Raw genomic sequence first — 26515 nt, 5'->3', positions numbered from 1 at the left:
AACATATATAAGTAACCAAAGTGTAGGTATGTAAGAAAATCCAATGCTTGATAAATAGCATTGATAGAAATTATCCTGTTGAACATCTTGAACAGGTTGAAATTGTGAACCGCACCCAGTTCCAAAAACGTATTATTGGCTTTCTGGTAAGGGCCTTGATTCCAATACTTTACAAAATGTATATAAATTAATGATTTTCTACAGAAAATCACCAAAGTCTAAGGAAATAAATCATTTGATACATTTTTCTAAAATATTTTAATCGACCCTAAGGTCGAAAAAGTGGTTACTAAGTTGTGGATCTGACGGCAAAGTGTGACATTTACACCTTTTGTATTATCTATAATTCAGTGAGGTTAGAGTTACTGTTTTGCCTGTTAAATGGACAGTAAAGTCAAAATTAAACTTTCATGATTCAGATAGAGGCTGTGTTTTTAAACAACTTTCCAATTTACTTCTATACTTTTACATGTGCTTTGTTCTCATTATATACTTTGTTTAAAAATAAAGCTAGGTAGTCTGAAAGAAGCTCAGGAGCATGCACGTGTCTTCAGTAGTCTATGACAGCATTGTTTGTATCTGTGTATAACATTGCTATAAACAATGTTGCAAATCTGCTACCAGATAGCTAGAGAAAGTTGCATGTTCTTGAGCTCATCTGGAATTACTTGGGATTAATAAAGGATTCCAAGAGAACTAAGCAAAATTGAAAACAGAAGTAAATTGGAAAGTTGTTCAAAATTGCATGCTTTATTGAGTCCATTTAAAGGGACACTGAACCCAATTTGTTTTCTTTCGTGATTCTGATAGAGCATGCAATTTTAAGCAACTTTCTAATTTACACCTATTATAAATTTTTCTTCGTTCTCTTGCTTTCTTTATTTGAAAAAAAAGAGCATCTAAGCTATTTTTTTTGTTCAGAACCATGGAAAGCACTTGTTTATTGGTGGGTGAATTTATCCACCAATCGGCAAGAACCACCCAGTTTGTTCACCAGAAATTGGCCGGATTCTAAACTTACATTCTTGCATTTCAAATAAAGATACCAAGAGAATGAAGACAATTTGATAATAGGAGTCAATTAGAAAGTTGCTTAAAATTGCATGCTCTATCTGAATCACAAAATAAAAAATTTGGGTTCAGTGTCCCTTTAAGTTAAATTTTGACTTTACTGTTCCTTTATTTTTGAGTCCCCACACAATAGCTGGTTTGTATTTTTTTTGTTATTAGTATGGCTCCATTTAGAAACCTGCATATATAGCTTAAGAACCGTATGGGTGCTGGCTTAGCCAAACAAGCCTGCAACCACAAGAATGCATACATAAGAAGTACACACAGTCTACAATGTTAAATTTAAATCAGACTGTAAATGAAATGCTAATATCAAAATGCTTTCAGGTTTAAAAAGGGAATTAAAGACAGTGTTTATCTATTTCTTCAATTTAAAGGGATAAAAAAGCCAAAACTGAATTGTGACCAAGTACCGTTCCATTTTAAATAGAATTTTTTTTGTGCACCAGCATTTAAATACTACACCTGCTTATAGAGTCAGTTGTGGCTTGTATGACGCAAAAATGCTTCTTTTAAAAAATTTCATGAAACCAGTTATTTTAATATGTATAGCTACAGCTATTAATATCCAAGATTCATGAATTACTATAATATCAATTGAATCAGTCAAATACAAGGTCAATATCCTACATGACATTAATATTTGCTTTATTATGTCAAGCAGATCAGTATCCGTTTTAAAACCACACATTTTAATAGCATTATTTTCATAAACTGCTAATAAATCTACAATTTAACGCCAAATGTAAGTTAAGTACTTACCATTTTTTGATATAATGATAGAGATATATTCCTTATTGAAAGAGCTTACAAAAAGTAGCAAACTTGGAATTTGAGTGGTACGAAAACTAAATGCAATATTTTCTCTAGTAGTCTTGATTGTGTAGATGGAGGACATTTGCATACTGGAATTTTTAGAAATGGTGTCATTTTCTTGAAAATTATAAGTCATTGACGAAGCTGGTCCAAAAAATGCTGACATTTCTGCAAAGTAATTTTGATATTTAAATATAGAACAAAGATAAAGAATACATTTTAAAATTCTACCTAATGTTCAAGCTTACAGATACTGTTATATAAACTATATAAATAACAGAGATACCATATTTAAACATATTGAAAATAATAAATGAACAAGAAGACATTTTTCATAAGCAGAAAAATGACTGAAAATATAAGTACGTCAAATGTGTAATGTTTTAGAATAATATTTTATACCTTCTGTGCTACACCTACTAATCAACCCAAATATCACATGCCAATCAAATAATGTTCAAGATATGAAATATAATTATATACATTGAATAAGAACATTACTAAATACCTCTATTTAAGATTGTTTCTCTAAATGTCTGCACTCGGGTAAGATGATTTAAAAAAAAACTGCCAGTGCTACAAGATCAATGATGGTTTCTCTAAAGGCAATTTTTGTCTTAATAGCTGTGTATCTCACTAAGGAGAACAATCTATATTTCTGTATACAAATAAGAGTCACGTGCAATACAGTATTAGTGATCAATAAAATAGCTATACAACACAATCATAGATTTAATATCCGAAATCACTTGGGTCATAATAGTTTTGTTATTTAAATGTTACTATTTAAACATTTAAATGTAACATTTAAATTACTCTACAAAGGGATATTAAAGTCATATGTTTTCTTTGTTGCATCTAAAAAAAATGACCTTCTACAAAATATAGTTAGTTTTTTTTTTGTTTGTTTTTTGTTTTGTTTTTTTAAACCTGTGTTTTTGAACTGAGAAAAAAAAACCTTCTTTTGGATTCACAGTCCACAAGTAGACATTCCTAACTTTTTTTTTTTGTTTTTAATGCAAAAAATATTTAATGTTTAAATAGGGCTTTTTAATATGGATGCCAAACATTTTAAGAGTTTAATATCCATGAGACTTATTTTGACACTGTATTTGTCTTTGCTGGCCTGACATGCAGCACATACAGGTCCCAATTATCTGTTACGAACAGTAGACACACAAATATCTGACGTAGAAAATAATAGAATTTCAGGGTTCTAAGAAAATATTTGATTTTTTTTCTCAAATAACAAAAAATAAGCACACATGTAGCTTACACAAACAGAAATATTGGCTTCTGATTGAACATACTGTAAAATATTCTAACTATTCCATAGGATATTTCTATATATTTTACATATATGTTTAATCATTTTTAATAATTTATTATTTATATAATTTTTTTTATATTTAATATGTAATATTTCAATAACGCGTTTAAGATTACGTTTTCATGTGCACTAACTCGACTGTTTACAAATCTAAATAGTTAAACACGATACTCAAAATGCATATTTCACATTCCTATGTTCTTCACATGGAAAATAATGTACTTTTTATTATTAAAGTAAATTTTGAAGGCAGAAAAAAACTTCTGCTCTTTGGCATTGTCTATTTATTAGGCACTTGTTCATTATTCAATTCTACTGTGTTTAATGACACTTTAATTTACTGTATGCAACAGAATACATTGCAATGCAGACAAGGTTTTATTATATACACTTACCAGCCACTTTATTACGTACACCTGTTCAATTGCTTGGTAACACAAATTGCTAATTATCCAATAACATGGCAGCAACTCAATGTATTTAGGCATCTGGATGTGGTGAAGACGACTTTCTGAAGTTCAAACCGAACATCAAAATGGGGAAGAAAGGGGATTTAAGGGACTTTGAACATGCCATGGTTGTTGGTGCCAGACGGACTGGTCTGAGTATTTCAAAAACTGCTGATCTACTGGGATTTTCATGCACAACCATCTCTATGTTTTATAGAGAATGGTCCGAAAATTAGATAATATCCAGTGAGCGGCAGTTGAGTGGATGAAAATGTCTTGTTGATGTCAGATTTCAGAGGAGAATTGGCAGACTGGTTTGAGATGACAGAAAGGCAAAAGTAACTCAAATAACCACTCGTTACAATGAAGGTATGCAGAATACCATGTCTGAATGCACAACACGTCAATCTTTGAAGAAGATGGGCTACAGCAGCAGAAGATTCCTGTCAGCTAAGAACAGGAAACTGAGGCTACAATTCGCACAGGCTCACCAAAATTGGACAATAGAAGATTGGAAAAACGTTGCCTGGTCTGATGAGTCTTGATTTCAGCTGCGGCATGCAGATTGTAGGGTCAGAATTTGGCATAAACAACATGAAAGCATGGATCCATCCTGCCTTGTATCAATGGTTCAGGCTGGTGGTGGTGGGGTAATGGTGTAGGGGATATTTTATTGGCACACTATGGGCCCCTTAGTATCAATTAAGCATTGTTTAAATGTCACTGCCTACCTGAGTATTGTTGCTGACCATGTCCATTCCTTTATGACTACAGTGTATCCATCTTCTGATGGCTATTTCCAGCATGATAATGCACCATGACACAAAGCTCAATTCATCTCAGACTGGTTTCTTAATCATGACAATGAGTTCACTGTACTCCACAGTCACCAGATCTCAATCCAATAGAGTACCTTTGGGATGTGGTGGAACAAGAGATTTGCATCATGGATGTGCAGGCGACAAATCTGCAGCAAATATGGACCAAAATGTCTGATGAATGTTTCCAACACCTTGTTGAATCTATGCCATGAAGAATTAAGGTAGTTCTGAAGGCAAAATGGGGTCCAACCTGGTACTAGCAAGGTATACCTAATAAAGTGGCCAGTGAATGTATCTGATTAAGTTAAAGGGACACTGAACCCAAAATTTTTATTTCATGATTCAGATAGAGCATGCAATTTTAAGCAACTTTCTAATTTACTCCTATTATCAAATTTTCTTAATTCTCTTGGTATCTTTATTTGAAATGCAAAAATGTATGTTTAGATGCCGGTCCATTTTTTGTGAACAACCTGGGTTGTTCTTGCTGATTGGTGGATACATTTATCCACCAATAAAAAAGTGCTTTCCATGGTACTGAACCAAACAAATAGCTTAGATGCCTTCTTTTTCAAATAAAGATAGCAAGAGAACAAAGAAAAATTGATAATAGGAGTACATTAGAAAGTTGCTTAAAATTGCATGCTCTATCTGAATCATGAAAGAAAAAATTTGGGTTCAGTTTCCCTTTAATGACTAAGCAATTTTCCTATGAATTTCTTTTTTTAAGGAAAAAAACACAGGTAAAAAAAGAAATAATAAGTAGACATGCTTGGAAGAAAATCTGAATCATCTGTTTTTTCTTTATTAAGGAAAAAAATAATTTTTAAGCAACTGTTCTCATCAGGTATATGTAAATCCATCTTAAGTAGAGATGAATTCACCAAACTTATGAACATATAAAATGTGATTTGAATTTTATTATTAAATATCATTTTAATTTCTTGCTGTAGAATAAATGTATTTGTACCAATGTATATTGCAGGCAATACAAACAGTTGTGCTTGCTTAAAGGGACACTAAACCCAAACGTTTTCTTTCGTGATTCAGATAGAGCATGCCATTTTAAGCAACTTTCTAATTTACTCCTATTATCAATTTTTCTTTGTTCTCTTGCTATCTTTATTTAAAAAGCAGGAATGTGATGCATAGGAGCCGGACCATTTTTGGTTGAGAAACTGGGTTATGCTTGCTTATTGATGGATAAATGTAAGCCTCCAATAAGCAATCACTATCCATGGTGTTGAACCTAAAATGGGCTGGCTGCTATGCATCACATTCCTGCTTTTAAAATAAAGATAGCAAGAGTTGCTTAAAATTTCATGCTCTATCTGAATCATGAAAGAATAAAATTGGATTCAGTGTCCCTTTTAACGTTTCTTTGTTCTGTCATCTGAAAAGCATAACAAGTTTGTTGGAATAAAAAATGTATTTGATATGTACTCACCTTTTCTGCAAAATGGTCCTATATATGCAGAGAAATCACAATCACAGGAAACTCCATTGTGTTTCTCTACACATTTTCCACCATTATGACATAAATTTCCATAGCTGCTGCAATGTCCTGGACATCCTGGTTTGATGCCAGGGGTCATTTTAGCTCTCTCTTCCAGGTCAATAGGTTGGCCATTTATTTTTAAAGAACGTATACATCCAACAAACCCTTTTTGTCTGGAAGCTGTTCCACCTACATTGAAAAAAATGTAAAAGGAAATTTCTTACTGATTAAGGTTATGAATAAAATAATTTTCTACATGTTTCTGTAGTAAAATAACACACAACTCCCGACATATACTATAGCCTGGAATAGAGACTTAAATAACGACATTGACCAAGAAAATTGTCATAGGTCTTTTAAATTGGTAAAGCGCTCGCCAATATCCGCCTCTGTACAAGAGATTCAACTAAAATTTCTTTGTAGATGGTATCTCACACCAACAAGATTGCAAAGATGCTTTCCGTCTGCAAAACCCCTATGCTGGAGGGGCTGTGGAGAAAACGGTACACTTTTTCATGTTTGGTGGTCTTATCCAGGGGTCAATATATTTTGGTCAAAAGTGATTGATCTAATGTCCACTAAATTACAGGTCACAATTTCAAATTCACCTGAAACTATCTTATTTCTTCACCTTCCCAAGATCAGAGAAGCTCACAAACTAGCCTTGCTTTTGATTATGCTTACAGGAGCAAAAAAACTAATTCCCAGAAAGTGGAAAACTGGGAATATCCCAACAACTGAGGAGTGGATCTCCTCAGTAGATGACCTACTCATCCTTGAGAAATATTATTATTTTAAAACTCACCAAATTGACACATGAGCTGATGATGGCAGCCTGGAAGGATACCCCCATTTAACATTTTACAAACACCACTCAAAATATTCATCCATTGCTTTCTCATTGAATACCCCCTTTGTAGGCTGGTGGAGTGTTTGTTTTTTTCTCCCCCCCCCCCCACTCTGATCCTTTCTATCTACTCTTCTTGAATGGACTTATAGTTTAAGAATTGTTAAGATATTTGCATATTGAAATATATTTGATCACAGTAAATGTTTAAAAGAAAAAGAAATAAAACAAGCTTTGATCAGAACTTGAACTTAATATTGAATGTCACACTAAATGTAATCACCTATTTGAGAGATTTTTCTGTTTCTAACATTGTACATAATAACGTTGCCGCATGGATAGTGGCTTTCTACGGTTCTCTATCATTATGTATTGTACAATTGACATTTCCTTTTTTCTTGAATCAATAAAGCTTGTTTGAAAAAAGAAAAAAAATCAAAACCTATAAACAGTCACTTCATATAATAATATAAAGGTAAATGAGCTATTTGTAAATAAGGAAATACAATTCTGCAGGTAAAATAAATAATTGGGACACGAAAAAATAGTGAAATGTCCATTTACATTTAGAATGGACTGGCTTTTGAACATATGAATAAGAGCTTGCATTTGATGTTAACCTTTTTTCCTGATAATTTTGTGGCATTGTAAAAAATAAAATATAACAATGATAATGATATAATAATAATGCATTGAGTTATTTTTTTATAAATAAATAAATAAATAAAACGGTATAAAAATCTTCACAAAAGTGAAAATCTGATGTAAAAGTAATCTAGTCATAATATCTGTTTAATTAATTTTGGTTTTATTACTTTATTTTATATTTGATTAATAAATCTAAGATATTTAATTACACAGGTTCATGAGAAATTCTAAATTACAATAGACATTTACACTTTTACAGGGTAATATATAAAGGCTGTTACTGAAATGAATGAATTAAGGCCTCACAAATGATATTGGTCCTTCATTAACTTTGGTAGTCAGGACATGGAATTGATGTACCTGGTGGGACTTCTGGGCCAGGAAGAGAAAGTGGGCCCCATGTACCAATTCCGATGTGGATAAGGTTCTCAACTTTAGAGCTTGTCTGCCCGGCTTCACAGCATACGGACAGGAGACGATGTAGGTTTGCTGCCTGTATGTATCATTACACACACTTATCTCATGAGACCAACTGCATGAGAGAAGGGCCTGTCAATCACCCTGAACAAATGTGTTTGGGGTAATTTTTAACCATCAACTCAGAGGTGCTGGAGAGTGTGACTGAAGCTTCTTACATTGCGGGAAGCAGGCTCACGTGCCTGAATCTGCCCCTCAAGTGCTCAAAAGCAGCATATGCTGCTTAGTACATTGAGCCCACAGCAGACCCTTCAACCACACTGGAAGCCAATTTTTTCATCTTTAGTTGTCAAACATACACGTCTGTGATGAGAGTGGTGACTGTCCTTAAATAGCGCTTTTATATTAAATAAAAAATTGCATCAGCCCTATTTGATTTTTTTAAACTTTTTGATTCATATGGTACTTGAATAATATTAATATGGAAATATTATCTGGATATCTTATTCCCTGAATTGTGTTCAAAGTAACTGAATGACATAATATTATATTATTTTTGATGTCACACAGTAAAAGGAAGAGAAAGAGAGTGGAAGAATAGGTTATGTGTTGTTGTCAGTTTTGGACTCGCTTCCACCTTTTTTCTCTGGCTTGTTCTCATGCAATATAATTTATAATACCACAATTCGACTTGACTGTCATACTGTGTCTACCCTTACAGCTAATATATATTCTCAGTTATGTTCCAGCTGACCACATAAGGATGAGGGATTTTTTATTTAGAAGAATTATTTGATTGTGTTTATAACTGACTGAAAGAATAATTATTTTAGCATTAGGTTTATTATATTTTCTTACATAAAATATATATAAAAAAGCACATGCATTAGAGCAAATGAAGCATCTTTGGCTTATCATATATCAGTTTAAAGATGTCCCTTTGATTGTAAGCTTGAGAGACCCTCTGCCTGTAAACAATAGAAGTGCAAATACTACTGATTGTACCTAAGGGTGGGGTCCTGCTTAATGTTGTTATTTTTTTGTGCTTTTAATGTACTGTCTTAAATGTAAACTACCCTTATTTTACTTGATAGTGACTGAATTGTAATGTACCCCATGCCTATATTAAACTTTTGTTTAGAGCTTTTTAATATGTCAGTGCTTTATAAATAATAGATAAAAAAGCACGTAACCTTCAGAGTTGAAAATCCACCACAAATATCTGGCATGGAAGGGGTTAATTAATGCAAATATGTCTTACAGAACAGGAGATATTAAGCTTCTAAAGGTAATTTATCTAAGTGCACTACTTTAGAAATGCAAGTTTGTAATGCATGAATTAGCTTAAACATTTTCCATACAGTAGTGTCTTTCCTTTATTATTTATCTTGATCCACGCTATAGGCAAATAGCATTAACTGATCGTAATTAAAGTTAAATTCTTTTGTTGCAAAGCCATTTCACACCGCTGTGCTTTTGAAAATCAATTTATTTTTTTATTTTTTTCCGTAAGGTGTTTAAACACAAACCATGCCTTTAGTTTTCAGCAGACCAATCACTTGTAGAAAATAACTTTGCAGAAACTAAAAACCACCATTTTACATGTGGAATAATGTAAACTTTTCTTCACATTGCATCATTTTGTTTTTTATGGAAAATAGTAGGTACAAATATAATATCTAAACATAAAAATATTAGATACATTTTATTTTTAGACAAATTATGATATCTCAGATAGGTGACCCAATTTTGACAATGTATACAAGCTCATAATCCTATTCAAATTTCCATAGCATAATAAAAATAATTAAAAAAAAAACATCAACCATAAAAAATGTACTCTAAAAATCATTCAGTATAAAATGTAATAAAACAACTTATCTTTACACTCACACAGTTCTCCTATTTGGTATAGAATACAAGTGGAGAGCAAAAATGTGAGAGCTAGGATATGTTGACACCACTCAAGTGCAATCCATACCACAATTTTTGCACTCATTTGTTTATATTACTTTTTATTGCTCAAGCCTATTGCTCGCTAACATCTGCTAGCCGGATAGCATGGGCGTGCAACATTCATCACATAATACATTTCCATGAAGGTAAGAAAAAAAGTTCCAAAACGAAGCTGTTATAGTAAGAAATTAAATCCTTTATTCCTTTAAAAACATATGCGGGAAGCATACAGCAACATGGAGTTAGTTCAGGCAACTAAACTCTGACCGGTTTCGGTCATATTGACCATAATCATAGAATAACACCTGTTACGGGGAGCTCCCTTTTATGCCGAACAATCCATGTTCATTGGTTAAAAACTATATTGCTGAACTACTTAACCCTATCAGTGCTTAAAGGGCCACTAAACCCAAAATCTTTTTTTCATGATTCAGATAGATAATACAAATGTTAACAACATTACAATTTACTTCTATTATTTATTTTGCTTAGTTTTTTAGATATCCTTAGTTGAAGAAAAAGCAATGCACATGGGTGAGCCAATCACACGAGGCTTCTATGTGCAGCAACTGAGCATATCTAGATATGCTTTTCAGCAAAGAATATCAAGAGAATAAAACAAATTAGATAATAGAAGTAAATTAGAAAGATGTTTAAAATTGCATTCTCTTTCTAAATCATGAAAGAAAAAATGTGGGTTTAATGTCCCTTTAAATCCTAATATATCTTATGTTTGAAAGCTTTCAGTAACAGTAAATATATAGGAATACAATCAATTTGGACAATATATGTAAAATACCTCTCCAATAATATAAGAACTGTAGTAGATGATGTTTTAACAGCAGAAAGGGAAACTTTAAATAAATTAAGCTGTGTTTTTAAATTACTTTTCCTATTAATACATATACAGGTATAAAGAGAGTAAACTTTAAAAGTAAATATATAGCTAAGCAGTATTATAGATGTAGGTATATATTTTGAGTTAACAGAAAGATCAAAAACCAATGGATAACAACTAATAACACCATCGAAACGTCCATTAAGATGAAGTGAAGGTCACTAATCCATATAATAAAAAATGTCTTATCTGCACATTTGCTTTATATGTTGTTTGATAAACAACATCAAAACATATATACCCTATTGAATAAACCTGCTTGAATAAATTCTCTACCTGATAATGTATTTTAAGTAACTATCATTAAATCTAGATAGTCTGTTAGATGATTACTTTATGTCTCCTGTTTGCACAGTATGGATAACTTGTCTCCACCTCTTGGTGGTGTTGTCACCTGTTCTATAGCTTGCCATTTAAATGATGAAACATCCTGGTGGTGAAAATAAGTAGAGAGAGCTGAACATGTACGTTTATTAGAGATATATGATAAATGCTCTCTAATACGTTTGCCTACCTTATGGGTAGTTCTACCTGTGTATTGTTTTTTGCAAATAGTGCATTCTATTATATAAATAACAAAAGTACTTTTGCAATTTATACAACCTCTGGTATTAAATTCTTCTCCTGTTACATGGGAATTAAATGTTGAAGAAATTTTGACATGATCACAGGAAGAACACACTTTCTTTCCACATTTAAATGTTCCATTGTATCTCATCCATGATGACCCTGAGTTTTTTTAACTCTTCAACATGCTTGTTGCCAGGATGTTTCCAAGTGTCACATTTCTCTTGGGAACAAACATGCAACCCTGTTCAATTGTGATTTTTAGAGATTTATCCCCATAAGTATTGGTAAATTCTTTTTAACAATTCGACAAACATCATCATATTTGGATGAATATGATGTAATGAACGTAAAGGACCAGTCAACACATTAGATTTGCATAATCAACAAATGCAAGATAACAAGGCAATGCAATAGCACTTAGTCTGAACTTCAAATGAGTAGTAGATTTTTTTATAACAAATTTCAAAGTTATGTATATTTCCACTCCCCTTGTACCATGTGATAGCAATCAGCCAATCACAAATGCATATATGTATAGTCAGTGAATTCTTGCACATACTCAGTAGGAGCTGGTGACTCAAAAAGCGTAAATATAAAAGACTGTGCACATTTTTTTTTAATGGAAGTAAATTGGAAAGTTGTTTAAAATTACATGCTGTATCTGAATCATGAAACTTTAATTTAACCTGAGTGTCCCTTTAAGGTTATGTTGCAAATGTTTAGGACGTCTTCCTGATGTTTCTAATGCAGTTGTCCTATCAGTATCCTTAATTTCCAAAAATGCTTTATCGATAACTTTATTTGGATAGCCTCTCTTTAGCATTCTTGTTTTTAAATCTCTACTCTCTAATCAAAAAGTCTGCTCGTATGTGCAATTTCTTTTTGCCCGCAGGAATTTACTTTTTGCAATCCCCTTGAACACATGTTGCGGATGGCAACTTCAGGCATGCTGAAGGCTATTGCCTGAAATCGGTTTTCGATAGAGGGTAGAGATAATATTACCTTTTCCTGAATCTCCTGTAAGGCAGATATCAAGGAAGTTGATGGTATCTTTTTGCCATTCATAGGTAAACTTAAGTCCTAACTCATTGTTGTTTAGGCTAGTGACACACTCCTTTGCACTCTCAGAGTCAGATGAGCACACTATTAACAGATCATCTATGAATCTGGCATACTTCACAATATGCTCAGAGGGGCTGGTACTTCCTCAATAGACATGGCACCTCTCCCACCAACCCATGAACAGGTTGGTGTAAGAAGGGGCAAACTTTGCCCCCATAGCCGTGCCACGTCTCTGGAGGTAGTAGCAGCACTGGAACATGAAGAAGTTGTGTTCTAATAGAAATCTCACAATTCTGACAATCAAATTTCTGGACTCCAAAGATAGATCCGTAAACAAATTCAAGAAAAAGCTGACAGCACTTAGACCCTGCATGTGTGGAATGGAGAAGTACAGTGACACAACGTCAATAGTCAGTCAACTGTACTCCTTCCTCCACACCACGGTTTCCAATTCATGCAAAGCATGCGAGGTGTCCCGTATGTAGCTGGGCAGTAACAAAACCATGGGTTGTAGAAAGTCATCTGCCCATTTTGAAAGGGGTTCTAATAGAGACCCTATACCTGCTACTATAGGTCTTCCCTTTACATTACATGTGCTTTTATGTACCTTTGGGAGGTGGTGGAATATGGGTGTCACTGGATCAGCAACCATACAATGGTTTGCTGTTTCCTGATCCATGAGTCCCTCTTCCACCACCTCATCCAAAAGCAATGATAGTTCTCTAGTATATGAAGGAGTGGGATTCTTAGGTAAGATGGTGTAGGTTTCCAGGTCACTAAGTTGTCTTAGTGCTTCTTTAACATAATCTGATTGAATGCTACTCATTTATGCATATGATTAAATAAAGTGTTTTTAATTGAACTGCTGATCTGGTGCTCCATTACATTTTTAGCTTTTCCTTCTAGGCCTTTCACCAACAGCCAGGTCAATCAAGCTGTGGATGTGGGAGTCCAATCTCCAAACCTGAACCCCATTAAAAACCTGTGGAATGTGATCAAGAGGAAGATGGATGGTCACAAGTCATCAAACAAAGACTAGATGCTTACATTTTTGCAACAGGAGTGGCATACATTTACACAACAGCAATGTGAAAAACTGGTGGAGAGCATGCTTAGATGCATGAAAGCTGTGATTGAAAATCCTTTAGATTGTAAGCTTGAGAGCATCTCTGCCTGTAGGCCACTTTGTATTTAAAGTGTACTACTACTGATTGTGTTCAAGGGCAGGGCATTCCTCTCCTTTTGTATAACTCAATTATTGCACCTACAACTGTTATGTACCCCTACTGTACTTGTTTATTTGTGTATGTAATACATCCCAGTAATGTTTTATTATTACTTGTAAAGGACTGCGTAATCTGCTGGCGCTTTATAAATACCTGATAATAATAATAAATCAGGTTATTACACCAAATATTGATTTTTGAACTCTAGCTAAGCTAAAACATTAGTTTTGTGTTGTTTAATAATGAATATGAACTTGTTGTCTTTGCATTATTCAAGGTCTGAACACACTCCATCTTTTGTTATTTTGACAAGTTGTCATTTTCTGCAAATAAATGATCTAAATTACAATATTGTTATTCAGAATTTGGAAAAAATGTTTTCAGTAGTTTATAGAATAAAACAAAAATGTTAATTTTACTCAAACACCTATAAATAGTAAAGCCAGAGAAACTGATCATATATATATATATATATATATATATATATATATATATATATATATATATATATATATATATATATATAAACCAAATAAACAAACGTTTTAATATGAAAAGCAATGCACGCATAATTCCATTCACTTCAAGGCTGATGCAATCATAATAAAATAATTTGCAAATATTTACATGAACACAGATTTTAGGTGTCATTCAATATTTATAGAATATTCATATTTATAAAAAAAACAATTACCAATTATAAAACTCAGTGGTGGTGTTACTATAAAATATAATTATTAATACGCTTGTTACAAAAATTGTATATCCAGCAGAGAAAACTAAATATTAATCTGTTTATTATAATATAATCAGTAATGTTCATGTATTAAAAATTACCTATGTTTTGATTGCGCTATTTGTTAAACAAACATATTCCTTTTGTTTTTATTGTAATGTTTGTAAATATTAAAATAATATTTTGCTTATGTGTGTGTCTTTTTAAATAAAAGTGGAAAACTGAAGATTTATCATAATTCTGTCAATGCAGCACACACTATCAAGGACATTTAACTCACAGTTAAGTTGAATTCCTGAAAGGAGAACATACATGCTGACACACTATTATTTTTCATTCAAATTATGCAAATGTAGTAACAATAATCAGGATGTGAATTTTATTTAATTAGTGATACATTTGTATCTATGAATGATAGCATAGTCGGCTTTATCGTCTGTACCAGCTAAATTAGGAAATGTGAGCAGAAAGTACATAAAAAAAATAATTATCATGGGAATATCTGCTTCCTTGTAGATAAGAATTTTTGTGTGTGTAAAGCATCATTTTTAATTTTGATTCTGCAGTATTTTCATCTCAGCAATTCAAATTCTGAACCAATTTTTTTCAAGCTCCAATTTGTAATCAGATTGATATAAGACAATGTTGCAGAAAAGAGCATTGACTCATTACCACCATCACACCTGTAAGCTATAGGCCAGTTGTTATTAAATGTATGCCAGCCAGCAGTTTTACAATGTCTGAGAAGGCTAAGGTCCTTGATGTAAGTTGCTACATTTACTCTCTGATGACAGGGTGCATTGTAATTAAAAGAAAGTGTAAAATCATCTCTCCTATATAGAAATTGAGATGTTTCTTTTCATCACTTGCCGAGTCATCCTACTGACATTTCCTAATTCTTGCTCTTGTCATAAGTCAAAACGTGTTAAAAAAAAAAACTATCCAATGATGACTCCAAAATCAGCACTTACAACTCCAGAAAGACAATACTTCTGCTCTATGCTTTCAGCAGTCTAATTTTCAGAGACTTATTTGAAGCTCCGGCTCTGCCTCGCGGTCTCAGCAAATGCCAAGAGTGACTGATTCAGAATCAGCGTCCCACATGGAGGGATGCCAAGACCCACATATAAGTAAAAGAATATATTTTGCCCTTGTTAAGCACAAGCCGTCTGTATTCCGGATACAACGCTATGGTGCAGAAAGCCTCCATTTTCCTGACGGTATAACTCCAAGCGATCCTGCTTGTCCGCTTCTCACCTTCTCAATGTGTGGCTTTCAATGAGTGCTACTGGACTCTCACCATGACCTCATCATGGGGGAGGAGTCAACTCCAAGGGAAATGGCCCATAGGACAAGGGAGTAAGATCCAGCTGGATAGTACAAAGTGCATTCAATAAACATGGATCACTCCATAAAGTTGTGTGCTGTGCCCCTCATGTGTCCAAACTTTGAAGCTTCCTGTATGCTGTTTTAATCTTGGAAAATAAAACTTACATTTTATAGAACTTTATGGATTGATCCGCGTTTATTGAATTCAGTTTCTATAAAAAGCTCATGCAGCCCATCACTCTGGGATGAGTTATTGCCTTTCATAGACTCACGCATATCAATTTTTCTTCATTTTGAAGAGCAGGAATGTAAACTTACGAGTCGGCCCATTTTTGGTTCAGTCCCCTTGGGTAGTGCTTGCTGATTAGTGGCTACATTAGGCCACCAATTAGCAAGTGCTACCCAGGTGCTAAACCAAAGAAGGGCCGGCTCGTAAGCTTACATTTCTGCTTTTTCAAATAAAGATACCATAAAAATGAAGAAAAATTGATAATAGGAGTAAATTATAAAGTTGAATAAAATGACATGCTCTATCTGAATCGTGAAATAAAAAATGTGGGTTCAGTATCCCGTTAAAATAAACATCACAGACTAGATGCATATTCCTACTCCATAATGAAACTACTTTTGCCTTTAGGGCTCAATTTATTAAGTTGTGAATGTAGTTTTGAGTTGGTGCAATGCAGGTTCAATAACCCCACCTGTGTGGTGAACATAAGTCATTGCAGACTGACATGTTTGAGATGATTGACAAGATGATTGACAAGCCCTGCTTTCCTGCAATTGGTTGTGTGATAATGGGATGAGAGGTGACACAAGTTACCGTGTATAATAAGATGAATGCAGGAGGCAGATGCTGCCTCACTATTCAGCAGGCGGTGAACCTTTTTCATCCTCACAATGATTAACAGGGGCCTTAATCTTACAGCCTATTGTGTCCAGCAGCAATATGCAACTGTATTAATACTGCTGCATCGGATAAGCTGTTTGCTGTCCTGTCTTGCTCAAATATTATACTCTTTGTTTAATTTGACCTTATTCTCTTACTAATACAACTTTTTCTTCAATTTTTGCAGTTACTCGAGGCACATAACCATATATTTTCAATTACACTAAACTTATTCTGGTTTCCTCCTTTCATCACAAACCAGTCACCTGGATTTTACTTCACCAGTGAAAACTTACCATCTAAGAAACATTACTTGGGAAGCACTCAAACACAAACTGTGTATAGATCCGAAGTCACGTGGTGCCCTTCACGTAGTTCACACACCCACTTTCCTGACGTCGCTAGTGACGTACTCGCATTCACTCAGCTGCTCCGGTGCAAGGAAAAGAGCGCTCCATCCACGCTCAGAAATACAAACATATGCAACAACTTCCAGCGCACCCAGTAGCAGTGAGACTCAGGACACAAACAGTGCAGTAAAATTACCTGTTTAATGTAATATGCTGCAAGAGCTTTGACAGACCATTTTTCAACAATAAAGTCCAACAGGAAAAGGCTATAACAGCAAAAGACAGGCAGCAGGACAAGGAAAAAGTACTAGGTCAGACGCGTTTGAATTTTGTTTATAAGGCAGAGTAATGTGGGTAGTAGGCATGGTCACTGAGGATGATTATGCATTAACATAAGGAAACGCGTCTGACCTAGTACTTTTTCCTTGTCCTGCTGCCTGTCTTTTGCTGTTATAGCCTTTTCCTGTTGGACTTTATTGTTGAAAAATGGTCTGTCAAAGCTCTTGCAGCATATTACATTAAACAGGTAATTTTACTGCACTGTTTGTGTCCTGAGTCTCACTGCTACTGGGTGCGCTGGAAGTTGTTGCCTATAAATCAATTATATGGTTTTAACCCCAATTAAGTATCAAAATAATCAATCAGTAAATTAAGCACAGTCATTAAAATTAATGAAGTTAGAATTCAGTCAATTTATTTATATACAATTGTATTCCTTGCAAGTATACCACTACATTTGTAGGTTACTTGACTTTTAAATATTATGATGTATTAGCAACATGTTTATTGTTAATAATATTTTTAAGCTTAAGAAATTTGACAAATATTTTGGAAACAAGTGCTCTTTAATAGTTTTTTATCTTTGCTATCAGCCAATAATTACTTATGTTGTTAAATATTTATGAAGATATAATAACCATATGTGACTATCAAAAAACATTATGGCCAAATGGCATTTATTTTCATGCACTTAATTAAATGTCAGAAAATTGGCACATGCAAACCACAAATTATTTGATTTCCCTTCTCAAGGAATTCCAGTTTAAAACTGCCACACAGCTCAACAAATAGAATTAAATTGAAAGAATGCCAAATCATTTTTTTCTACTCTAATGGAATGAGCAACATCTGTTGCATATGAAATGAGAATATATTTGATCAGTAATCTATTCCTAACATTTTAATAGTGCTTGCAATGATCAGCCATTAAAGATCGTGTTCAGAAAGATTTTGGTGCACTAACTAACTATAAGTAGTAGTAAGTACTCGTATAAAAGAAATAACATTAGGCACTGCAATGGATATTTCAGCAATACAATGTATCCATTGCTGACAATATTATTTTTTAAAAAGAAACAACTTGTTCTGCAGACTTCTACAATTTAGTAACAAATTATAAACATTTTTTGGGCCCATCAATTGGTGGACAGACACGGTTAGACTTACGGTGAATTGACAGTATAAAGAATATACCATTGCTCAAACACTTGCTTGTGCAACACTACCCCCTGTTGTTACATGATTTACTGACATGTTCATGGGGGTTTTAAGTCTGCAACCACACATGTGTGAAGCTGTCCTACAAGGGCTCAAAATCAGCACCTGCTGCTTAATACATTGAGCCCGATATACTTAAAGGCACAATGAAAGGGTGGGATATAATGCCAGTGCAGTGATGTGTCAGTTGCAGTATGGCTTATGCACATTGATTTCAGGTATTAGGCATATTATGATATTAACACAAATACTTGTTGCTTTTCTGGTGATTTTGGAGAGCAAACTGCCAAGTCCTAATATTAACAATGCAAATAATTACAGTGCAATGAACAAGCAATATTTACATCTTTCTCTGCAGTACAGGGGGTACTCGCAACTTATAGTCAGGTAGCCAACCTTTTAGTGAAACAAAATAAATCAGAAATATTCTGCCTACATCTAACCAACCCAGCTTTAGAAATGCTTAAACATTCCTTACACTTCTGGTTTCATTTACAAATGTTAAAATATAACCTGATAAAGAAACCCTCTATCAAGTTAATTACAAGTCCCTTTTTATGTTCATTCAACAACTTTTAAATGAATAATAGCAGCGAATCATGTCTGCTCGACCATTAAAAAAATCTACCCCAAAGAACACACAAAGTAGCGCTACCCTATAGCAATGGCATCAGATAACTGTAAATGTATCACTAGTGGTCTTAAATTCAATGAACTCATGATAGTTCCCACCGTTATAAATGAAGTGAAAAATATAAACATAAATAGGAACTTGAGTTTTTCTTCCTTGCAAATAAAAATGATATTGGAGTTGTAACACGGCTGCTCCATCAAATCAAGTCACTGTAAAACTTGTGCAAACACTAATAGAAAAAAACGAAGAAGCGCACCTAAAACTCATGTTCAAAGGATATGATTTATTACAATGAGGCCCCTAAGTAAGGCAGACACTCACAAGATATATAGACAAAGCACAGCATGTAAGGTGTATATCCTGATTCCATCCTATGCGGTCCACTCACAGATGACTTAATGCTTTGGTCAAGGGGGCACTTTTTTTCAGGGCCCTTGTTCATCTCACGCATTACATGCGGCTCATATAACGAACTTTCACATCCAAAAAGTACATCCCGACTTTGCAACGCTAGTACATACAGAAGCCTTGAGGAGATAAACCTCTAAGCTTTTCTCCCCATCACAGCAGGGCTTTATCAAGAGGATTACAATGTGATGCTGTGATTTATCTATATATTGTGTGAGTGTCTCCCTTACTTAGGGGTCTCATTGTTATAAATCCTTTACTTTTAACATAAATTGTTTTTTATTTCAATACAATTAATAAAGTAAAAAAAAAACAAAAACAAACAATATTTAATTATAATAGTAACATATCCAAAACCCTTAACTTTATTTGTTGTATTATAAGCTACATAGGGCTAGATTACAAGTGGAGCGCTAATTTAACAGGCAAATTCTCTCTTGTGAGAGCAAAGCTTCCATTAAATGTGAATGCAAGGTTGCATTTGCATTGCGGCTCACTTAGAAAATCAGCGCACAATTGCGTGCACTGGTATTACAAGTGGAGCGCAAATATCATGCTTGTGAAAGTGCAATTTTGCGCTTAACCCGTAATCTAGCCTTTAATAGATTAATCATAAACATGTGTTGTTTATTACTGTAATGTAAGGGGTAAAACTAAATTTGTAAAATACTGTGACTATTTTTATAGTTTTATTTTGAATGGCAATAAGCAAATTAATGACTATTTAATTGCTACTGTTTTCTACCATAAGTGTACAGTTTAAGAAAGCCAGAGTAGCTCAAGGGCTTGATTTGATTCTTGGCCAATTATTATCCAGGATGCGGTCTTTCAAAAGCAAGGTTGTCTTTTTCTTACAAACGACATTCCACGCATTTTATTCAATAAACTTGCTTCTAGTATTTTGTATTACAAAAATCTTAACCTTTCTTCTGACAAATATTTATATATTAGCAACCTCTAAATACCTTTTAAAAAACAAAAACTGTAAATGTAGATATTAAATGCACTGCAAATGGTTTGCGGTAGAAATATAGATTATATACATTTTATTTCTATGATGTATGTAGATGAACGTGATGAAATATTGTTATTTATACTTGAAAATACTCTAAGTTTAATTTCTTGAGGTTTAACAGTTCATAAGTCTTATTTTCTCAGATAATAGATGACTCTTTTGTTTAAGAGACAGGTTTATAGTAATTGTTAACAGGTGCAGTTTGTATGTTTGTATTAAAGATGAATTAAAACTGATGTTAATGTGGCTAAGTCTATGTCAATGAATACCCTAAAATACTTAAAGGGACATTAAAGTCAAAATTAAACTTTCATGATTCAGATAGAGCATGCAATTTTAAACAACTTTACAATTTTCTTCTATTGTCAAATTTAATTTTTATTTTGGTATTTTTTTGTTGTTGAAAGGTATACTTAGGTAGACTCAGGCACATCAATGCACTACGGGGTGCTGCTGATTAGTGGCTGCACATGAATTCAGATAGTTCCCCGTCGTACATTGCTGATTCTTCAACAAAAGAGGCAAAGAAAATGAAGACATTTGATGATAGAAGTAAACTGGAAAGTTGTTTAGAAATTGTATGCTCTATATAAATTGTGAAAAATACATTTTAGGACAGCCAAACCTGTATAACTGTATTTTTATCTTAATATATATTGGGCTTGATTACAAGTGGAGCACTAAGGTTAACGGGATTGCAATATTACAATATTGCGATCACGTTAAAGTACGCTTACATTACAAGTTGAAAGTAAATTGCATTTAAAGGGACACTGAACTCAAATTTTTTTCTTCATGATTCAGATAGAGCATGCAATTTTAAGCAACTTTCTAATTTACTCCTATTATCAAATTTTCTTCATTCTCTTGGTATTTTTATTTGAAAAGCAAGAATGTAAGTTTAGATGCCGGCCCATTTTTGGGGAACAACCTGGGTTGTTCTTGCTGATTGGTGGATAAATTCACCCACCAATAAACAAGTGCTGTCCAGGGTCCTGAACCAAAAAAGGCTGGCCCCTTAGCTTAGATGCCTTCTTTTTTTCAAATAAAGATAGCAAGAGAATGAAGACAAATTGATAATAGGAGTAAATTAGAAAGTTGCTTAAAATTGCTGCTCTATCTGAATCATGAAAAAAATTGGGTTCGGTGTCCCTTTAACACTCAAACGGTTGCGCAACTTCAAAGCCTGTGTAAAGACTTTTTAGGATGTTTTTTTTTTTAGGTTAGGTTATTTTTTAGGATATTTTTTTAGGACAGTTTTTTAATGTGGGGTCACTTAAGTTTTAGGACAGGGTTTTTTAATGGGAGATTTTTTTGTTTTATTATTATTTATTATATTTGTGCACGTTGGGTTTTGCAAGAGCACAACACTTTAACTTTCAACTTGTAATACAAAAACACTACCTGACCCATTGTTTTTAATATTTTAAATTAAATAATATTTAGATTTTTTATTCCCCCCCCCCCCCCAAATGTATTATACCTTCTGCATCTGGCTTGATGTAAAATAAAAATTAATTTAATAAATACAATGCTCTTATTTAAGATTGGCACAATTAAACTAGTATTTAATTGAAGGAGATATTGTTTTACTATACTAAAAGAAAACATAATGTCTAAAAATAATCGAAAAAACCCCAACTAGGCATAAAGCTATGTAGTGCTGTTAAAACAAAAATAATATCAAACATAAAAATCAAAGATCATTTAGGTAACATGGTCAAGTCTGAAATCAGTTTTCATAGGCAGTAATAAAAGGGTTCAACCAAGACTTTTAATTTTGAAAAGACTATTTTGACTGTTTAGCTGAATATTTAAAATGCAACCATTTAAAAAAAAAAATGTCTTAAATGAAAACAAAGAGGATACATAAAGTACATGCAAAGCCTTATTAAATATATATATATATAGATAGATATATATATATATATCCTATACTATAAAAGGCCAAGTGTGTTTGTCCAAAGCTGTCATGCGCAGTAGAGACTGCACGCCAGGACAAACACACCTTGCCTTCTACTCTGCAGACTCAGAGTAAGTAGTGGCGGGCCGCCGGGCGTGATGTGGGCATGTCCGAGCGGGGCATGACTGTGTGGGACAAGGGCAAGGCTGTGTGTGGTGTGGGCTGGGCTGGGCGGGGCCAACTGTGGCATGGGCGGGGCCGGGCAGAGCCATGCAAGGCTGTTCGGAGAGCTCAAAAGAGGGGGGTTAGACTCAGAGTGAGTAGTGAGTAGAGAGCAAACGAGAGGGAGAAAGACAGCAAAAGAGAGGGGTAGGGAGAGCAAAAGAAAGGGGAGAGAGATCAAGAGGGGAGATAAAGAGAGGGAGAGAGACAGCAAAAGAGAGGGTGAGGGTGAGCAAAAGAAAGGGGAGAGAGAGATCAAAAGAGGGGAGATAGAGAGGGCAAAAGAGAGGGGGGGGTAGAGCAAAAGAAAGGGGAGAGAGAGATCAAAAGTGGGGAGATACAGACAGCAAAAGAGAGGGAGAGACAACTAAAGAGAGGGGGGAGAGCAAAAGAAATGGGAGAGAGAGAACAAAAGAGGGGAGATAGAGACAGCAAAAGAGAGGGAGAGGGAGAGAAAAAGAAAGGGGAGAGAGAGATCAAAAGAGGGGAGATAGAGAGAGCAAAAGAGAGGGGGAGGTAGAGCAAAAGAGAGGGGGAGGTGAAGCAAAAGAGAGGGGGAGGTAGAGCAAAAGAGAGGGGGAGGTAGAGCAAAAGAAAGGGGAGAGAGAGATCAAAAGAAGGGAGATAGAGACAGCAAAAGAGAGGGAGAGATAACAAATGAGAGGGGGAAGGAGAGCAAAAGAAAGGGGAGAGAGAGATCAAAATAGGGGAGATAGAGAGAGCAAAAGAGAGGGGGGAGAAAGTAGAGAGAGAGCAAAAGAGAGGGGGAGAGTGCAAAAGAGGGAAGAGAAAAAGCATAAGAGAGGGGAGAGAGAGCAAAAGAGGGGGGATAGAGAGAGCAAAAGGGAGGGGGGAGAGAGAGCAAAAGGGAGGGGGGAGAGAGAGCAAAAGAGAGGGAGAGAGAGAGAGCAAAAGAGAGGGGAGAGAGAGAGCAAAAGAGAGGGGATAGAGAGAGCAAAAGGGAGGGGGAGAGAGAGAGCAAAAGAGGGGGGATAGAGAGCAAAAGGGAGGGGGGAGAGAGAGAGAGCAAAGGGTGGAACTGCTGTACTGCAAAAATTGGCCCGTCTACACGGGCTTTAGGACTAGTATATATATATATATATATATATATATATGATTAATTTGTCATGACTCCTCAGGCATGGTAACATAAGACTATCATATATCTTATGTCATAATACTGTTTGAAAAAGGGAAATAGAGATAATCAAGGAAGCTATAGTCCAATAGCTCTGACATTAGCATCGAGAAAGCTATTGGAGAGGATTATATTTTTTTTATTTTAAAGAGTATATTCATAAAAACAAGAACATAAGTGCAAATATCCGTGGTTTTATATCAAATAGGCCACAAAGCTAGAGAATTAATTCCATAAGCTTTAAAGATCCCAACTTTAGTTCTTCACATTTAAAAGCATACTTAAGTAAGCATATATCCATATACACTAGAAAGATGGCCATAGCCAAGCAGTGTATCGTATACTAAGTTGGTCATGAATACATGGGTGCAGAGTATTAATGAAAGTTGCTTTATATCTGTGTTACCCTTAAAACATAATGGAATTAAAGGGACAGTTCATAAAAAACAATTCCCCTTTAAATTGTTCCCAATGATCCATTTTACCTGCTGGAGTGTATTAAATTGTTTATAAGTAACACCTTTACCCTAGCCTATGGTGTTTCCACCTATACTGAAAGTTTCTATACTGGAGCTTAGGCTTTTAATAAGCCTATGTAAACTCAGCCAACAGAAGACATTACACTCTCATTCGGGTGCAGGATAGTTAAGTAATAAAATGTATTTTATTCTAAGTATTGTGCTTTGTTTTTCCAGACAAATATAAGATAAGGAAGCAAGTGTGTGTACACAAAGTGATAACATAATGAGATATGATATTACCTGAAACTTAACCCATTATAATAGACTGTGGTTTAAAAGCACAAAACCAGCTACTTCATATACACAAATAAACCTAAATGCAAATTATCATACATTTTACACTATGCAGCTGGTATAACAAGTCAATGAAAATACATTCATGGAAAAACAATTTTAGAGTATACTGTCCCTTTAAATCTTTTCCAGAAACTTAAAAATAGACATGCCATGAGAGAGGTCCCTTCCTGTAATAGATGCGAATAATTCATTCACATTAAGTTACAAATTAAGCAGGGTTAATCTATTCCTTTTGCCCTCTAAATTACATGTGTATCAGACAGGCTATACAGATCTTTCTTGCTTTGGAAAGAACATTGCATGTGTTTGCCCTGTTTCTTAATTATTTCCGTGAGCTGGGTAACAGGATGATGTAATCTTATAGTTCTTTATATAAAGACAATTATCTTTAACCAGCCACCAATTTTAAATATATAATAATCACATTCATTTTCTTCTAAAAGGGTATTCAGTTTACTAAAATTATAGCTTTTCATAAATATTACTATCATTCTTACTATTGATGTTAACATGTTTCCCCCATAATCACTGAATATCTGAGGTTTAGCAGTTCAAAACAAAGTAGCTAGAAGCACCGGTCCAAGAGTCAAAATACTTTATTTTCACAAAAGTAAAAAAAAAAAAATTGTGACTTCTCAAGATCCCATTAGTGTAGCACGGTCTACAGAGCATCACATGACCTTCTCTCCTAGTAACCAAAAGTATTGCTTAAAGACACGCTGAGGGGATGTCTAAAGGAGGACAATGCTGTTGCTTAGGAAGCAGCATCCCCACACCAGTTGAGGAGATCCATGGGTAAACAGATTGGCGAAGCTGAGCCAGTTAATGTCTTAGGGCTAGACAGAACCCCTTAACTGATAAACTGCACAGTGTGGTAAGCATCAGCATACAGTATTTTCTTATATCACGAGTGACTAATATTGCTACAATTTTGGGGCTCACAATACCTCCTCTCTGTACTGAGAGTTAGCTACTGACAAGCATGGAGGAGTAAATTTTTTCTAATTCTATCACTATTGTTATTTGAACTAGGAATTTGTACCTGTGACTCTGCATGTTGTAAAGGATTGCATTAACAGTTCATAAGCCCTATTAACTTAATATTTTTAAACAAATAAATCTTGTTATGGACATTTGTAGATTTGATATAATTAAATGGTGATTCATAAATAATATATGTAGCATATTACTTTGATTGCACATTGAAGTGGACAGGGAATTCATTTTGCTAACCTGGAGAATCCCATATGGCTTGTTAAATGGTTAAAAGGAATACTGTCAAAGATTCATGTATTTGAGTAAATTGAGTGTTGCAACTTACACAGCTGACAAATTGCCTGCTCAAAAGACTTTTCTTTGGAGAATAAAATTACCGTCATGATGTGCTCCAGTGACATGTCAAGGTTTCCCAAAGTAAACTGTTCATAGCTCCTTTCCATTTATAAATGAAGCAGGTTTTTTTTTTTTTTTGGTTTTTTTTTACATTGACTCAAACATTTATACATTTTTTCAATGAAAACTACACATTTAATCATTAGTTTATTTTTTTAATGGGTATACCAGACATTCTTGATATCATATTTTGGATTTTTTCTTATTATGTCTGCCAGAAAGCTATTCCAATAATTTACTATTATTATTGTAATGTAGTGCTTTCACAGATCAATAAGAATGTGTGAATGGTTTATCATATTCAATTAAAACAATGAATGTTGGCTGCAATCATCTATTCTTCAGAAATATGAAATATCTGGAGAGCACTGGTATTCGTTTTTTAACCACGTGAGAGCGTAGGATATCCTCTGCACGCTACCATCTATTTGATTTCTTGGGAGTAAATGACATATGATCAGAGGTCCTTTAATTGCTACAGTATAAACATTACTAATAGTTAGCAATATAGTTAGCAGTATCATCCTTGTACCCTCATTAGTATTATTTTCACTTTTTATTCTCGGTATATTATT

The 26515-nt window shown here is 34.2% G+C and overlaps 1 protein-coding gene across 1 annotated transcript in view; it reads right to left on the bottom strand.

Annotated features, from left to right (window-relative positions):
* The window catches only part of CNTNAP4 (contactin associated protein family member 4), a 190665-nt gene that overhangs the window by 20361 nt on the left and 143789 nt on the right, over positions 1 to 26515 (bottom strand). The window contains exons 16-17 of the mRNA XM_053699959.1: positions 5935 to 6174; positions 1834 to 2055 (exon numbers count right to left, since the gene is read on the bottom strand). Coding sequence (XP_053555934.1) covers positions 1834 to 2055; positions 5935 to 6174 — 462 coding nt within the window. The remainder of the gene's footprint in view (positions 1 to 1833; positions 2056 to 5934; positions 6175 to 26515) is intronic.

Source organism: Bombina bombina, chromosome 2 (assembly GCF_027579735.1).
Source record: "Bombina bombina isolate aBomBom1 chromosome 2, aBomBom1.pri, whole genome shotgun sequence".
NCBI lineage: Eukaryota > Metazoa > Chordata > Amphibia > Anura > Bombinatoridae > Bombina > Bombina bombina.
This window is presented reverse-complemented; position numbering and strand designations above follow the sequence as displayed.